This window comes from Vulpes vulpes, chromosome 14, assembly GCF_048418805.1.
Source record: "Vulpes vulpes isolate BD-2025 chromosome 14, VulVul3, whole genome shotgun sequence".
In the NCBI taxonomy this organism is placed as follows: Eukaryota; Metazoa; Chordata; class Mammalia; order Carnivora; family Canidae; genus Vulpes; species Vulpes vulpes.
In genome coordinates this window covers 80,345,742-80,364,432 of record NC_132793.1, presented here as the reverse complement: position 1 = coordinate 80,364,432, position 18,691 = coordinate 80,345,742, and the positions used below count along the sequence as shown (strand labels likewise).

At 37.9% G+C, this 18,691-nt stretch overlaps 1 protein-coding gene across 8 annotated transcripts in view; it reads right to left on the bottom strand.

Moving 5' to 3' along the window:
* HERC2 (HECT and RLD domain containing E3 ubiquitin protein ligase 2) overlaps positions 1-18,691 on the bottom strand; it is a 240,982-nt gene that overhangs the window by 92,803 nt on the left and 129,488 nt on the right. For all 8 annotated transcript variants that reach the window (XM_025982238.2, XM_025982239.2, XM_025982240.2 and 5 more), the window contains 10 exons: positions 17,882-18,020; positions 16,228-16,371; positions 13,317-13,459; positions 8,823-9,090; positions 8,542-8,678; positions 7,973-8,071; positions 5,935-6,103; positions 5,712-5,837; positions 3,991-4,099; positions 3,493-3,632 (listed from right to left, as the gene is read on the bottom strand). In XM_025982238.2, the coding sequence (XP_025838023.1) occupies positions 3,493-3,632; positions 3,991-4,099; positions 5,712-5,837; positions 5,935-6,103; positions 7,973-8,071; positions 8,542-8,678; positions 8,823-9,090; positions 13,317-13,459; positions 16,228-16,371; positions 17,882-18,020 (1,474 nt within the window). The remainder of the gene's footprint in view (positions 1-3,492; positions 3,633-3,990; positions 4,100-5,711; positions 5,838-5,934; positions 6,104-7,972; positions 8,072-8,541; positions 8,679-8,822; positions 9,091-13,316; positions 13,460-16,227; positions 16,372-17,881; positions 18,021-18,691) is intronic.

Genomic DNA, 18,691 nt, shown 5'->3' with positions numbered 1-18,691 from the left:
ACTGAGAAGTTTTCAATTTAAATAAAAATACATCAGTAATTGTCTTAATGTAAATACCTAAATGATCCATATAAAAGACCAACATTAAAAAAAAAACAACATTATCATACTGGAATTTTAAACTATTTACAACTTATAAGAAATTATAAAATTTACAAGAATACAGAATGATTGAGGGTAGAAGGCTAAAAAAAGATGCACTAAGGGGCAGCTGGTGGCTCAGCTGGTTAAAGGACAGACACTTGATTTCAGCTCAGGTCATGATCTCAGGACTTGTATTCAGCAGGGAGTCTGCTTAAGATTTTCCCTCTCCTTCTGACCCTTCCCCCTCCACAGTGCTCTCTTTTCTCTCTCTAAAATAAATAATCTTTAAAATTAAGTAAATAAATAAAGATACATTAAGCAAACACTAACTTTACCACAGAACTGCAAGAGACATTCTTTTAGGCACATATAAAGCATTTATAAAATCTCAGCATATAGAAATTATATGACCATATACAAGTTTCAAAGTGTCAAAGGTAAATCACATACTCTGAATGCAAAGCAGAAACCAGTAAAATTTCTGATATGTTTGAAACTTTAAAAACCAATGAATACAAAAAAATAATTTTAATGGAATTTAAAAAATAACCTGAAATAATGAAATATCACTACATAGCAGTATTGCAGGATACACCTTAAGATTTGCTTAAAGACAAATTAAAAATTTTAAATTTATGTATTAGAAAAGACAGTGAGAAAATGAGACAGTACTAACCTCAAGAAGATAGGATGAAAATAATCAATCTAAACCCAAACTCCATAGGAAAAAGAAATAATAAAGATACAAGAAATAGCAAAAAAAAAAAAAAAAAAAAAGCTAAAATTTGTCTCTCTGAAAAGACTAACTAAACTGATAAACCCACAGCAGGCCCATCAAGAAAAAAAGAAATAATTCTAAGTTAGCCTTGAAAAGGAGATATAATCCTAGATTCTACAAATCTCCCACATAAGATAAGAAAAAAATACGAATTAGGACTAGACAGGAATTTCCTCAACTTGATTGAAGGGCTATTTATGGAAAAACCCACAGCTAACATTATACTCAATGTGAAAGAATGAAACCTTTCCTCCTAAATTCAGGAGCAAAACAAGGATGCCCACTTTTTCTACTTCTATTCAACTTAGTACTAGAAGAACTAGCTAAAGCAGGGAAAAATAATATAAGGCATTCAGATTGGAAAGGAAGAAGTAAAACCATCTTGGTTCATAGATAACATGATCTTATATGTAGAAAAAACAAACACAAAAAAAATTGTCAGTGACAATAAATAAATTCAGCCAAGTTGCTGGATATTAATTCAACACACAAAATGTATTGAAGTGTAGTGTATATACCTATATACTAGCAACAAACATTCCAAAAGAGAAATTAAGAATTCCATTTAATATGGCATAAAAAATACTTAGCAATACATTTAATCCAGAAGGCACAAGACTTGTACACTGAAAAATCACAAAACATTGCTGTAAGAAAAACTGCTGAAAGAAAGTCTAAGTAAATGGAAAAGATATCCCTTGCTCATGGATTGGAGAACTTAATATTATTAAAATAACAATTCTGCCCAAATCAACATATGAATTCAATGCAATTCTTATAAAAATACTGCTTTACCAAAGTAGAAAAATCCATCCCCAGAGTTATACTGAATTTCAAAGGAAATAGCCAAAACAAGCTTGAAAAAAAAAAAAATCTGAAGGATTCACATTTCCCAATTTCAAAACTTACTACAAAGCTAACATAACCACAACACATGGTTCACTACTGTCATAAGCATAGGCAAAAAGACCAAAAGAACAGAACTGCAAACCCAAAAATAAATTCTCACATCTATGGTCAATTGATTTTCAAAAAGAGTGCCCAGACTATTCAATGGTGAAAGGACAATCTTTTCAATAAATAGTGTTGGGAAACTGGAAGCACACATTTTGTATAAGAATGAAATTGAACTTTTACACTATACCATGTACAAAAATTAACTCAAAATGGACCAAAACCTAAGTTTAAGAGCTAAAATTATAACCTCCTAGAAAGAAAAACAGGTGCTAATCTTCATGACCTTTAGCAATGGTCTCTTAAATGGACACTGAAAGCAAATATGAGACCAAACACACTGGCCACAAAAGACACAACAGATAAAATGGACTTCATTAAAATTAAAAATTTACGCGTCACTGAATCCTATCAAGAAAGTGAAAAAACAACCCAAATAATGGGATGAAATGAAATATTTGCAAATCATCTGATAGGGTTCAATGCACAGAATATTTAAAGAACTCCTATAACTTAACATCAAAAGTTCAAAAATGAGCAATGGACTTACACACATATCCCCCCCCCCCCCAAAAAAAAAGATACACAAATGGCCAAAATGACATGAAAAGAGGCTCAATGTCATTTGTCATTAGGGAAACTCAAATCAAAATCATAAGATAATACTTCTCACCCATTAGGATGGGTATAATTTTTTAAAAAATGAAAAATAACAAATGTTGGTGAGGACATGGAGAAAGAGGAACCCTTATACACTGCTGGTGGGAATATAAAATTGGTAGAGCCAATGTGGAAAACATTTTGGTGCTTCCTCAAAGAACTACCTTATGAGCCTATAATTCCACTCCCAATTTTAAAAACATGAACTCAAACAGATTTGTACACCAATGTTCACAATAACATTATCCATAATAGCTGAAAGGTGGAAACAATCCAAATGTTTGTTAATAGATGAATGGATAAACAACATGTGCTATGTATGAAATATTAAGCCATAAAGAAATGAAGTTCTGACACATGCTACAACATGGGATAAGCCCTGGAGACATAATCCTAAGTAAAATAAGCCAGACACTAAAAGGCAAATTTTGGTTCCACCTATACATGGCACCCAGTGTCATCAAATTTATGGACACAGGAAGCAGACTGGAGGTTGCCAGGGACTGGGAAAGGGGAAAATGGGGAATTATCGCTTAATGGTACAGTTTCTGCCTATAGTCATCAACAAGTTTTGGAAATACATAGTGGTAATGGTTGTGCAACATTCTCTGAATTGCACACTTCAAAGTGATTTAAAATGGCAAATTCTGTGTTGTACATATTCTGCCACAATAAAAAAAAAAGATATAATAAAAGACATGCAGACTCTCTCCATCTATCCAATTCTACACCCAATGCAACAAAACATTTATTAGTTTCTTGAGACCCTTTTAATATTCTTTATGGAAATACAACCAAACAAACCATGTTATTCTAATTTCCATAGACCCTCATTGCTTGAAAAAAAAAAGAGCAAGGTTTCAAGTGTGTAAGACCATCTTTCCTGTTTTATTGTGTACACCGTGCAGTGCTCACCATATAAAGATAAACTTTAAAGACCAAACTAAATAATGTGTGTGCACAATGATGATTTCAATAATATTTTAATGAAAAAGAGCATAACCATTCTACCATACCTGGTTCATTTATTCTGCCAAATGTATGTCTAGTGTTGTGTTTTCTGGTCTTGAAACAGGTTTCACAAAAATCAAAGTCATCACAGTTTCTGCATTTGAATCTAGATCCATTGATAGGAAACATCTGACAGCCATCACACCTATTTTTAAAACAACCATTGGGTTAGTAAGAAAAAAAATATGGTCATTTCTTAAATTAAGGTAATTTATTTATTTTTTTTAAATCTTTTTTTTTTAATTTTTATTTATTTATGATAGTCACACAGAGAGAGAGAGAGAGAGAGAGGCAGAGACACAGGCAGAGGGAGAAGCAGGCTCCATGCACCAGGAGCCTGACATGGGATTCGATACCGGGTCTCCAGGATCGCGCCCTGGGCCAAAGGCAGGCGCCAAACCGCTGCGCCACCCAGGGATCCCAAATTAAGGTAATTTATTAAATTTAATCCCAAAGAAAACCATTCCTCCCAAACAAATCTAGCAATATAAAAATTAACTCACGTAACCCCAGGATGAACACTAGGCACCAACTCCATTTCTGACAACAGCCCAGTCCAGTGTGACTGCTGAGGAAAGTCAACAATGACATCTTTTCCATTTGCACTGAAAGCTAGAACACAATAGAAATTGCTGAAACATCTTGGTCACCAAGGAAAAAAACTTATGTTAAAATTAAAACTATATCTAATCATGTGATAATTATATTGTAGTTATTTATGTTTTACAGAGAGTACTTCTCTTTTAGAGAGACATACTAAGATTTATGGATGAACTAACACATGATGTCAATCAGGGATTGACTTCAAAATAATCAAGGGAAGGAATTAACTTAGGCCAGGGGTTGCCAACTATTAAAGCCAGGTGATGGGCACATGGAGGCTCATTTTGCTATATTCTCTATTTCTGTGTATGATTGACATTTTCTACAATGTTTCTTTGTTTTTAATTACATCAAGTTAAAAACTCCATTTAGTATTAGGAAATAAAAATCACAAGAATAATGTTAAGAGATCTCTTGTCCTTTGGTAAGTACACTCTGCTACTCAAAACGCTAACTTCTGAACCAAGTTCTCATTTTTAAAATTTATGTGTGTTTTAATTTATAAAGCTTTTAAGAACGTCTTAAGAGAAATGTTAAACTAAAGTAAAATGTTAAATAAGCCATTCGTTCTTATGTAACCTGAGACATTCTCGCATTCCCCCACACTGGGAAGCACCACTATTATGACCATGTCTTTCTAATCCAAACTATTCAATAGTAAGAGAGTTTTGTACAAAGTTCAAACAAAACAAAACAGGATCTCTTTATGGCCTTGGAAGAGTTTAAAATAAAAACACATGCATTTTTAATTCTCATGCAATTGTTAAAATGGACACAGCACATCTTTTAAAGTATACCATGTGTTTGATTTGAAATCTCAATAATAGCACATTAAATATAAACTGAAAAGAATTTTGTTTCCAGTTCCTAACCCCCACTATTTGCATATTTCCATTTCTTAAATTTAGTCCTAAATTTTTATATAGCAGAGAGAGAGCATGAGAGAGAGAGAAAGAGAGAGAGAGAGAGAAACAATTCCCGACTGAGGGGGTTGGCCAGACACTGACATATAGGCCATTTGGCAGAATGACTGAACAAGTTTACAGAACACCAACATCAAACAAGGTTACCCGGGACTGTGATAGATCAATACAAAAGCAAAACCACTCTTTACTCAGTCTGATCAAGTTCAAATCTAATCCAAACCACAAACACAACCAGACACCCTCCCAAACCTTTCTTCCCCAATCTTGGTTAGTATGAACTGCTTCCTTGACAACCATTAACTTCATCCTAATTCCATTTTTTCTGCCTTATAGATTAATATTTATTAAAACACTCATTCTTAGAATTACCCTATTCCCTTGAATCCTCCCCCAAAATATCCAATGCAAACCCCATTAGTCCCTGGTTATACCCACTATGGAGACATCCCATTTTTGAGGATATGCATCCTCCCGAGTGGTAGTGAGTTAATAAACTTGATTGGGTTCAACTATAGGTGTGTTCCTGGTCTAGAGACCACTGAGAAGCAAAAAAAAAAAAAAAAAAGCTATTTATATATCATAGACTTTCTCCAGACTTGTTTTCCTTTGCTATTGAAGAACAACAAAAAAATGAGTATATTACATTAGCTGATAAAAAGTTAACATTTGGAATTTTATTGCCTGGATAATATTACCTTTCACAATCCCCACACTTTGATGAGTCACAGATCCCCACTTGTATTTTGGTGTGGTGACTGAAGATTTGACACGAACTTTATCACCAATCTTTATGTGAGAAGGAGAACTTGGTGGAGGATAGCCTAGAGATTACAATAAGTAAACTATAATTAGTATTTATTCCTGAGAACTCTCTCTACTTCAGAAAAAGCAGAAGAACTTACTCAAGAATGTACTCACCTATAAGTTCCACATGAATATACCTAACCCAGTAAGTGCCTCCTTTCTGCTGCCAATCACACTGCACATTGAGGTCATGTAATCCATCTCTATCCAATTTGATAACCTTGCCCACATCTCCTTCACACACTTCTTCATATGTTCGACAGCATCTAACCATCATTCCCACCTAAGATTAAAATTAAAGTAAAAATCCAATTCACTGTATAGATAAGATGAACAATTATAAGGAGCATTATTCTATTTCTAAAAAAGGATGTACTCTCAAGTCATTTTACACTAAACAGAACCAGGGCTCTTTAGGAAAACTGGCTGGCTCAATGTCTGGGGCAGGAAATATATAAGATGAACATGGATCAACTTGTGTCATAAAGCAAGTGAACTCTCAAAGATCAAAGTGTTCACTCAAAAGAACAACCTGATCAGCAGGAATAATAGCTGAAACACATCAGATCCATATCAGCCAATAAATTCAACACAATGATAATAAGCAAAGTTTCTCAGTCACCTTTGTAAGTTCCATAGCACCAATTCACCATTCTGAAAATTGATAAAGCAAAGCAAAACAAAAACAAAAGAAGCATTTATTCTGCCTTTCCTACATAAACTATATTACAAGCTACAGTTGATTTAAAAAAGAAGTCTTCGGGGATCTCTGGGTGGCTCAGCAGTTTAGCGCCTGCCTTTGGCCCAGGGCGCAATCCTGGAGTCCTGGGATCGAGTCCCATGTCGGGCTCCCAACATGGAGCCTGCTTCTCCCTCCTCCTGTGTCTCTGCCTCTCTCTCTCTCTCTCTCTCTCTATCGTAAATAAATAAATAAATAAATCTTAAAAAAAAAAAAAAAACTCTTTAAAAAATAAAAATAAATAAATAAAAAGAAGTCTTGAAAGAAAAAAATTTAACTAATAAATTTGGAAACCATGACAAAGTTAGAAAACCACTACTGTACAACCCCTCATGATGAGTCTGGGTGATGACACAAATGGCTATCAAAGCACCAAAGTGGATAGACTACTTCTTAACAGATGGGAGTAGACTAACCAGACCAAACCAACAACACTGGATGCTGATCCATATGATGCATTTGTGTCTAAGACACTGCCTGAGTCCAACAACTCCCCCCATTCCACCAGACCTTATTCTGATTTTACAGGAGATGCAGAGGAGGGAGGAATATGTGATCCAACAAAGTTTAGCCACAATAAATGACATGAAAAGGAGGGGGAAAAAGGAGGGAAAACTGTTCCAGGTTAAGAGACACTTCAAAAAGACATCACTCAAACGTAAGGTGTATGGCCCTGTTTATATTCAAATTCAAAAAGCAATTTCTGAGACAACTGGGAAAATCTGAGCAACCATTGGCTATAAGATGATATTATGGAATTATTATATATTTTGTTAGTTAACATTAGGTAACAGTAATGTTGTTAAGCTAAAAACAAATCCTTTATCAGAGTGCTTGGCTGGCTCACCCAGTAGAACATAAGACTCTCGATACTGGGGTTGTGAGTTCAAGCCCCATGCTGGGAATACAGCTTACTTGACGGGGGGGGGGGGGGGGGGGGTCCTTTATCTATTACAAATAAATACTGACATGTTTACAGATGAAAGGAGATGATTTCTGGTATTTTCTCTGAAGTACTAACTAGAAAAGAATTAAAACAAGAAAATAAAGGATTGAAGATACATAAAGGACTATATAAAAAAGTCTAAATAGATTTTTAAGACTTAGATGGAAGTAAGAATGATATAAGAAAAACAAGCAAAAATATATTTTTAAAAGTGTCCAAAATAGGAATAACTGAGAAGCACATGTCTCTGTGCCATGTCACTGTACAGAAAGCACCTTTGTGTGTCTGGCTCTGGCACTCTTTGTGTATTCATCTTCTGTTCCTCCTCAGTCTTCTGCTCCAGTGACAGTGGCCTCCCTGCTGCTGGGTGCTGTGCCCTCCCCCACCAGGCTTCTGAGTTTCTAAGATGCTCAAACATTTGCTGACTGAAAATCTGAGCAAAGCTCCAGGCTTAAACATTTACTCACCTGAATATTCTCTCTCACATACACAGCATAATCATCATTACTCAAGAAATCAGCTCGTTTTTTGTATGTCTGGCTCTCTGTTACAACAGCACCAGTAGACTATAAAAGATAAATATATTTTTTAAAAATTGTGACCCAAATAAACCTACTTAAAAAAGTATGTAATATTAAAAAATAAAGTATGAAATACTATGCTGTATTTTCACTATAAAATTCATTTTAAAAATATTAAATATAGTAAGCAGAACAAATATAAAAAGATACAACTATAGAAAATTTGACATTTCCACATTAATCCCATGAAATGATTTACTTAAATTAGAAGTCATTATGTCATATAAAACATGTTTTTTAAATATAGTATATTCTACCCAACATCACTAGATGTTGGAACAAGGGTCTGCTTCGAAACTAAAGTAATTAAGGCACAGAAAACCCAGTTAGCACTTAGCAGGTTCACTACATGCACAGCAGAACTGCAGAGAGGCCCCATGGAACAGCATGCAGGAAACCCAGAGCACAGGACAGGTTAACACAGGCAGTGGGGCAACCACACAGGAGACACTGACCACAGCGTAGGCTACATCATCCACATCCTCCACCACCTCCTCATCTGAACATTCTTCAGACCCTGTGTCTGCATCCGAGAGATCTGTGACCTGCGCATCAGCATGGTCCAGCAGCCACCCAACCAAGGCCTCCACTCCTACAAGCAAGCACACACCGTGCACTCAGTGAGGATCCACAGTACCAGCCTGCCTGCAGGCTGCTGACATTAGCATTTCAAGATAAATCTACAAACTAATGTGTGGGCACACTGAGTGAAGCACCCACAAGGAAAATTATATACCTGGCAAGCCAGCAGCATTCCCAGAGGCACCAGGGAGTGACTTAAGTGCAAACTCTATGTTCCTTCTAGGAAATCCCATTTCCATGAGCTGAACCACAATAGGCAGAGCAGGGGCAGGTGATTGTTTGCGCTTCTTCGCTCTGACAGGGCGAACATGCTGCACAGGGACAGGAGTTGTGGCCTCACTGGAGCTGCAGTCTTCAAACACTGGGCTCGATGGATGAGTAGACTCAACAGCCAAACACTGACACACAGCCAGCGCCGCAGCCTGGACAAATGAGAATGGAGCTGGGAGGTTTATAAAAGTCAAGAGACTGGGGTCCCTGGCTGGCTCAGTTGGTAGGGCATGCAGCCCTTGATGGTGAAGTCATGAGTTCAAACTCTACTTTGGGTGTGAAGCCTACTTTATTTTTTTTTCAAAGATTTTATTTATTTATTCATGAGAGGCACAGAGAGAGAGGCAGAGACAGGCAGAGGGAGAGGCAGGTTCCCTGTGGGGAGCCCGATGCAGTACCGATCCTAGAACTCCGGGATCACGCCTTGAGCTGAAGGCAGATACTCAACCACTGAGCTACCCAGGCGACCCTGGAGCCTACTTTAAGAAAATAAATAAAGGGGATGCCTGGGTGGCTCAGCAGCGGTTAAGCATCTGCCTTCGGCTCAGGGCGTGATACTGGAGTCCTGGAATCGAGTGCCACATCAGGCTCCCTGCAGAAACCTGCTTCTCCCTCTGCCTATGTCTCTGCCTCTCTGTGTCTCTCATGAATAAATAAATAAAATCTTTAAAATATATATATAAATAAATAACCTTTTAAAATAAAAAAATAATATTTTTGAACTTCTATGAAATGCAATACAGAAGTATGGAAAACTCACAGTTTTTAAATGAATGGATAAAACGTCTTAACACCACGACAACTTTCATAGTTTAATGCAGAGGAAAGATGTGATGGTCAAATAACTCCTGCTTCAGCATACACAGCACACAGTAAATTAGCCAATTATCAATGTCCATTCAAGAAAACTTCACAGCCACTCTGAGTGGGAAACAAGCTGAGCAAATTAAATGCAGAGTGAGTGGGGCTGGATGGGGAGAAAGGAGTCCCTGACCCCTTCCCCATGATCAGGCAGTGTCCACAGTCTCCTGCTCTTTTCCTAAGATAAGCCAGAGAGGACACAGAATTATCTCATATACCATCAAATCAACTCTTAACGATTCATGGGTTAAAAAAAAAAAAAAAAAACCGCTCTGAGAGTTAAACATGGTAAAAAAAAAAAAAAAAAAGTAAATAAAGAAGATTGGGAAACAAATTATAATCAATCAATGAATGTATGCATTTCTGGAGTCTACATTTGGGACTCCCTACCCCCAGTACACACTCTTTCCCTCAACTATTTGAACTTTCTGCTCCTCATCTCCAGTTACTCTCAGGGGGCCTATGACTTACTATTTTTATAAACTGAGCATTTGAGGAAGAAATTAAGAAGAAACTGAGAACTCCCTTAAGGCTTAAGCTTAGGAAGTATCAAAAACCAAGGGTTTGCTGTGAAGTGTGAATAACTCATAAGTGACAGGCTTCATCTTGAAAGCTTACAATTCTCAACTGGACTGAACCAGGAGTTCTGGTAAAGGGGAGTGAGAGTGCACTGGACTAAGCCTCTACTGATAATAACTATGAATTCTGGACAAACTATTTTCAAAAACTGTTTGAAGGTCCTGGAGAACAGCCAAAGCCTTGGCCGTATAACCTTTGACCATGGGGGAATAAGGTATAACCCTTGACCATGGGGGAAGCCAGTAAGCAAGCAGACAGGGCAGTATTATTAGACTACAGTCAGAGGCTGGAATTCAGTCTTGCCAGAGCAATTAGAAGTGAGGGAGAAATCATAAAATGTGCACACAGACTATCCCAAATTATTGACTTATTCCAAAACTGAGCATTTGTGAGACCCTGAAGAACCAAGCGTAAGGAATTGCTGGAAGGCTAGAGGGATTCTATAGCTGCCCAGTGTTAGGGAGACAGTCTGAGGCCCCAGTCCAACCAAGTTAGATAGAATTGGTCAAAGTATAGAGGTTTCCACTGAACCTTTGGAAAAGATTCTATCTCCTGAGGAATTAGAATACAGAAACCAAGGCCTAAGTGCAAAACAAAAACCACCACAAAAATTCTAGAGCCAAGTCTCCAAAAGATTGAGGAGAAAGGTCAGATAATGAACTATCTATGAGAATAAAATGCTACATTCTCCAGAAAATGCTGCAGGACACAGCACCAATACAATGTAGTATCTAAAACATTTAGAATATATTAACAACTGTAGATATGTGAAGAAGCAAAACCAATAACTGATTATAATCAGAAAAAAAAACACCCAAATAGTAGCAGACTGACAGCTGGCCCAGGTGTTAAAATTACCAAACAAGAAATTTAATATAACTATCAGGAATATGTTGTAAATATACATACAGTAAAAAATAAAGAGTGGAGAGATACAAACTGTCAGGAGAGCTATAGAAGTATAAAGTAAGAATCCAAATGGAAATATGAGATCTGAAAATACAAAATAAAGAATTTCTTAGATGGCAAATTAAGACCCCACAAAGCAGACAGCCTGACCCTGAAAAAAAACCAATACAATTATCCAAGATAATTAACTAAAAGAAAAAGACCTACAAAACAAACAGAAACTCATTTAATAATCTTTCTTAGCAAAGAACAAAATGAGAACAGAACAGGAAAAAATAGTTAACACATTTCCAAATTTGGTGGCAGGGGAAAATATCAAGCCAGAGATACAAGAAAGTTAAGTGTATCCCAAGAGGATGGGGCAAAAAAATACATACACATCTTAGCCAAACCGCAGAAAACAAAACAAAACAAAAAATTATGAAATATTAAATGCAGCCAGAGGGGGGGAAAGGCATTTCATACAGAACAAAAAGAATGATGGCTGAATTTCCATTAGAATCAATGAAGACAAAACAATGAAAGATCTCTCTTTGCTACAAAAGTCCTTCCCAATTCTTAAAGGATAACTCTACATTTCCTTCTACATCTTTCCTCTTAACACTGGGCACCTCCCAGGGTGATTCCAGGTTGCATTCTGCCCAATTCACTCTTTAGTTGCTCTAAGTGTCCTCTTTTTATCTCTACAGGTGACTAGAAACGCTGCCACACTATGACCACTTTCTTTCCCTGATCTGAGCTCTCATCTTAGTGGTTTTCAGATCTAACAAACAAGTAGTTGGCATTCAGGCCATTTCAAAGAAGGTACTGCTCCCTATCCTCATGCCCAACATTTCTTGCCTTCTCCCTTTGCATTCCACCTTCTTCCTAGCTCACTATGGGATTGCTGTCAGCCCTCCCATCAGCCTGAAGCAGATGCTTCCTGACTCAGGATCCCAACTCCCTGGAGTCTTGGTCTCTGAAGATTTCTATCAGGGTACATTCTGCCTTCCAAATTGAGCACTCAAGGTTTTGTTTTTGTCTCTGAGATTTTACCCAGAGGTTTTTTTTTTTATGTATTATATAGAAAGAAGGGTTTTTATTTTGTTAAAGATTTTATTTATTTATTTCAGAAAGAGAGAGCACGTGCAGGAGAAGGAGCAGTGGGAAAGGGAGAAATAGATGCCCTTCTTAGCGGGGAGCCTGATGTGGGGCTCAATCCAATCCAGGTCCCCAAGATCTGACCTGAGCCGAAGTCAGACACTTCACTGACTGAGCCACTCAGGTGTCCCGAAAAAAGGATTTTTAGAAACATCTAATCCTTCATGCTAAAGGCCATGAAAAGTCCCCATCACTCTTAGACCTGGTCACATGTCACTACTATGAGAACATTCCCACAGCCCCAACCCCAAGTTATACTGCACAGAACATGTGTTCCACAACAGGACAAGGACGGAGAGCCTGGTAGCAATAGGGCATGCCCAAGAAAGCCCTTGGAGTGAATGGAACAAGCATGCCAGTGCAATATTCCTAGGTCTAATGGAGCTTCTTCAATAACAATATTTCCTGAAAAAAGATCACGCCATAAATATTTGAGCATCTGAACCATGTTGAATCTCATTAACTGTTTCATATAATTCACATATGTTCAAAATAAGGTTAAACTTCAGGGCACTTGAGTGACTCAGTCAGACATCCAGCTCTAGATTTTAACTCAGTCATGATCTCAGGGTGGTGAGCTTGAGCCCTACATCGGGCTCCACGCTCAGTGCAGTCAAGCTTGTCCCAGCTTGCTCTTGCTCTCTCTCAAATAAATAAGTAAATAAAAAATATATTTTTTAAAATAATAAGGTTAAACTTCAACTCATACATCTTCTAACCAGTACTGCAATGTTCCATGACAAACATGATTAAAGTCTAGCTAGTCATAAGAATTATTTTGGCATATCATTTATATTTCAGAATATATCCTTAAGAAAACACACATCTGTGAAAAAAGTTGTTCCTAATTTAATGTACCAGATTAAAATTGCAGAGGCTGTTACTGTACCTCTAGCTCTTGTTTGTCAAATATAGCTTTCACTGGAGATGGCTGGGTGGCTGAGGCTAGTAACTGCTGCAAGAGGATCATTGGAGGCTGTGGCCCCTCAGGAGACATGTCCCCAAGGTCAGGGGATGCAGCTGCTCCATCATCTGAATTTAAAAACAAAATATGCATACATTATAATTTCAACTCCTAACATCTCTTTACCATTAAAGATAGTGCACTGAACGTGTCAAATTGAGTATGAGCTCTACCTCTTCAAGCACTGGACAAAAAAAAAAAAAAAAAAAAAAAAAAGCACTGGACCATCAAAATCTTCAAGGCTCAGATATCAAAAACTACTCTTTTAAAGAATTTTCCACTCCCTGGTTTTTTGGTATCTGTCCTTTATTAGTTCATCTGTCTCTTTAGAGACCTCAGAGACAACAACAACAAAAAAGCTACTCCCTGATTTTTGCCTTTGGTCTAGTTCTTATACTTTCTCTTTCTTGATGCATACTCACTGCTTTAGAAACCCTCTTCCCCTTCTATGGACACTCTCAAGTTTGTATGTTTAGCCCTGGCTTTTCCTGCTAACTTTTGTTCAGAACATAAATTGACACCAATCCCAAATATGTTGTGTGGTCAGAGTAAAATATTTTTGCCTATTTTAATCTGAGTAGCTTTGGGTAAGCTTTAGCACTTCCTGTTTGTCCTGGGCCCACTGAGTCCCATTGCCTTGAGCCAACTCATCATTTGAGTTTGCTGGTTGGCTAGTGACAACTTCAATTAACCCTCTTGATCAGGAGCCGGAAAATGTTTCTCTTGAAGGGACAAAGAGTGAACACTTCCACCTGACCAGCCCCATGTCTATCACAGCTACTCAACTCTGCCACTGAAGAGTACAATGACATGTAAACAAGTGGGCATGGCTGTGTTTCCATAAACTATATAAAAACAGGTGGCCATGGTAACCTGTCAAGCCCTGCTCTACACAGCTCTGTCTGGAGCCCCTACTCTGTCCCAAGCATGTAACCCTGATTCAGTCCCATCCAGAACTACTCACCAGAGTGACCAAAGAATAACCAACCAAATTCCTTGGGCTCTGGTTTCCTGATTTTTTACAACTGCGGCTTACCTTTAAGGTCTCTACAGAATGAATCTGTACTTTAATTAGATTTACCTTATACTCACATTAAAATTAAATTCACAATACACTCTTAAGATTAAGAAACAAAACAAGACATATCACACTCCACTGGACTTTCTAATTTTTGTCAAAGGCACTCCCCTCTGCCCTCCCTGTAACTCAAGCTTGAAACGTCAGCCATCTTTGACTTTTCACTGGTTTCCCATGCACTTATCTTGATGATAAAAAGACTACACTATCACAGTATCTCTTGGAACCCTCTTTCCATTTTTCATGCCTTCCCCCAGAAGACACCTTATCCCTTGATACAAAAACAATTTTCTCATCTCCATGGCCTTTCTTTTTCAAATACTTGCTATACCACACTAGTAGATTTATCATCCTGAATTATCAGTCCTTATCATGTGAATCCCCACTACAGTCCTAAATTAGCCTTAAGTTTTACCCTGGGATTCAAGGCATTATATCACATGAATTCAGGTGATCTCTCCAGCTTTTGCCTCACGTTCATCAATAAACCTGAGCTCCTTGAAAGGGAAGCACTTCAACACTCACTGATATGTCTGTGTCCCTACTGTCTCTTCCACCAGGATGGAGCTTCCTCATCACACTGCACCTAGTGTTTGCCACACCCTTCAGAAGCTGCTCTCCCCAGCCCTCAGCCATCAGAGTCCCCATGACACCCGTGGAAGTGCAATTACACATTTCACAGTGCACTGGCATCATACCCTGCACAGAGCCATCTGCATTCATTTCCTCTTCTCACTCTGACCCCACAGAGTTTGGAACCATAAGTAGATTATCCTGTTCCCCATAATACTTTAGCATGTCCCTTAATAGTAGATGATCAAAAACATACTTCATAATTTGGGGTTTTGTTCCTACTTAAAATGATATAAGGTTATTCTAGAAAACTGGAACAATATAGAGAAGTATAAGAAAATAAAGTCAGCTGAAAATAAAGGGGGAATCTATGGTGTATCTACAAAGAGATATACAAAGCAATGTGCTTTTTTATTTTATAATGTTCATGTTTCCATGGCAATGAACATATGTAAGTATCATCACTGTGACTGGTGTCAAGGTATTCCACTATGTGGATACACCATACAATAATGGGCATTTAGGTGTCCCTAGTTTTCAACCTAAAAGCAATACCAACAAAGAAGCCATAATGAGCAGCTTTAAGCACATATCTACATGCCTTTTAATGTGATAAATTTCCAGAAGATAACCCACATGTCAATGGAGAGATACAGATATAGATATGTGTGTATATGCATTTTAAAGTGTAACATTTCCTCAAATGCCCATTATATAGTTGTACCAACTTAGATTTCCACTAGCAATGTGTTAAAGCAGTACTACTTTATACATGTATAAACTACCTGAAGGCCTTATTAAAATGCAAACTCTGATTTCTTAGGTCTGGGGTACAGCCTAAGAGTCTGCGTGTCTAATATGCTCCTATGTGCCATCAATGCTGCTGGTCCATGAGCCACACTTTAAATAACGATGCAGGACAGCACTGTTTTTTTTTTCCCCTCCCTTTTACCAGATGTCATCAATCTTTTGTACTAGAAGACAATGACACTGCCATTTACACCCTGTTGATTATTGGCCAGGTTGCATATATCATACATTTAGAAGCCATCTGTTTCCCCTTTTATGGACTACTTATTCAAGTCTTTTATCCCTTTTATGAACTACTTATTCAAGTCTTTTATCTGTTTTCTATGGGAGTACCTGCCTTCCTTTCAGATCTATATGAACTCCTTGAAAAGATACCTGTGTGAGCAGCTATAACATCCTGAACAGCTGGCTGAGACAAGATTTGCCTGAGCTGGTCCTGGTGGGAAAGCAGTGCACGGCCCGCCTTCAGGATGTAGAGTTTTAACTGCTGGCACCTCAGCAAGTCCAGATCTACTTGTCCTGCGGGAGAAAAGGACTTAGCGAAAATGACACATCCTGCTTGGGTTCTTCTCACCAGCTGTCCAGCTTGGGGAAGATATTTTGTTCTCTGCACCACAGTGCCATGGCTGCAAAGTGGCATAAACAATGCCCGGTTCTGTGGGAAACAGCTGGCCATGCCAAATACTGTCAGTAATGAAGGACTTGTCTTTTCCAGTGCTATGACTAAGTGCTTCTAGATAAGCATCCTCTACCTCCCCAGGTCTTTCCCTTTTCCTGCTCCCCACGCAACTACTTTGATGGGCTGGGGTGAAAATTAAATGGTTTAACAGATCTGTTAGGTATTAGCATAATCAAATGTTTCCCACATTGCTGAAATTTCAACCAGATACCTACATTTCAAACAAAGTAGTTCCACATTTTCTTGCCAGAACTTCTCCAAGACAATTTTGTTGGACACTCACAACATACGGTTCTCTAACTCAACAAGATCATAGCACTCCCTGAGGCCTTATCTAAAAAAAAATGACTGCAGAGGTGCCTGACAGCCAATTGAGGAGGAAACTAAGATAGCTGCCACAAAAGTGTAGGCAGACTACAAGCACAGCAGGACTACAGTTGTATAACAGTGTTCCAAGGCAGGACATGTTTGTTGGAGGCCACAGAAGGCAGTATAGCAATATAAGATGGAAGAGGATGGAGGAGGATAGGTGGCTTTCAGGCATCCAGCCTAACTGCCTGACAGACAAGTTTATTCACTATGATGGGGAATGGGAACTAAGGGACAAGGTTAGTGGAATTCTGAACATGCTACGATGTACATGCATGTAGCCCTCCAGTCAGATATGTGAACTGGATATCTAGAGTTAAAGGTGATTGCTGTCATAAATACTGCAGCAGTAATCACAGGAATAGGGAGAGATAACTCAGTAAGAGTGAGCACAATGAACCTGAAGTTATGGAGAAAATCATAAGAATTTCCAATGTGCAAAGAATAATCAGGGAGAACTCTCAAAGAACATGCAAGGGGCAGTGTAAGGAAATTTAAGGGAGCAGTATTCCAGACCAAAGGAAGGAAGGCTTTCAGCAGAGGTGACCTTGGTCTTAGCCCAATGTCGACAAATATGAAGCAAGGCAGGTTCAAACATACAGGCCTTACTGGGTCTGGCAGAGAAGAGGTCAAGAGTCAAAATGCTAAAGGGTCATGGCTGGAGGGCTAACAGAGAGGGAAAGAGAACACAGATTCCTCTCCAAAGCTTGTTCAGAATAAATGCCAGCACGGGAGAACAGGCATGGGGAGAAGTCTGGGGTTCTTCAGGAGCCACTCCCACCATGGTGTCATTCTTTGTCTTATACACTCTTATCACCATGCTCAAGGTTTCATGCCCACTGTAACTTAGCAAATGGTCAATCCATTGGAACCCAAAGACTTTGGCAATGACAGGAACTTACTCTGACAAAATGCAAAACATTGTCCAGGCAATGCCAGGTAAGACTGTACCTAATTCATCATGAAGCACCATGTACTGACCTGCAAAACCCTGTTTAGGTGATTTTTTTACTTTATGCTTCTCTAATTTGCTTCCGGCGAGGTTTACCAATTGAGCCCAGACAGACAGCATGGGCTCTGTGAAGGGCAGGTTGATGACGCTGAATGCCACGGCAGGTAGCTAAAGCAAGAACACAGAAACCATCAAAGACTGTCCAATGAAATGAACAAATGAAATGTTCTAAAAATTATCATAACCATGAATCTTAATTCTGAAATTATCACACATATCCGTAAGTCTTCTTACATCCGAGAATAATCATTTTAAATGATGACATCAAGGCAAAACAGAGACATATATATGTGAAAATAACCTAAATTAATTTGTTTCTTTAACAACTTGTCAACAATAATTATGTCAGGGCATAATTCTCAGGCATTTTCTATGCATTTCTAATTTTCTACAACATGTATATTCATTTCTGTAATAATCAAAAACAGTATTTTACAGAAAGATACAGCCTGATTACACTTAGATCACATCAAATATAAATCACTCACATTCCCTATATATCCCTGATAAATTTAAGATGACAATAGCTGCTACATAAGTCACGTCACTCAACACAATTAATAAGCATTTTCTACATGAAGAAAAGTCATTTTTTAAGGAATTACTTTTAAATTTCTTTAAAAGTTGAGTTTTTCAATAAAAAAAACTTCGAAATTTTAAAATAATTAAAACTAAAAACATACTTAGAAGTACCTTCTATGTTGCTAATGACCTTTTATTTCTTTGGGGCTAAAATAAGACATGAACTACTAATCCATGTAACACCATGAGACAGGCCC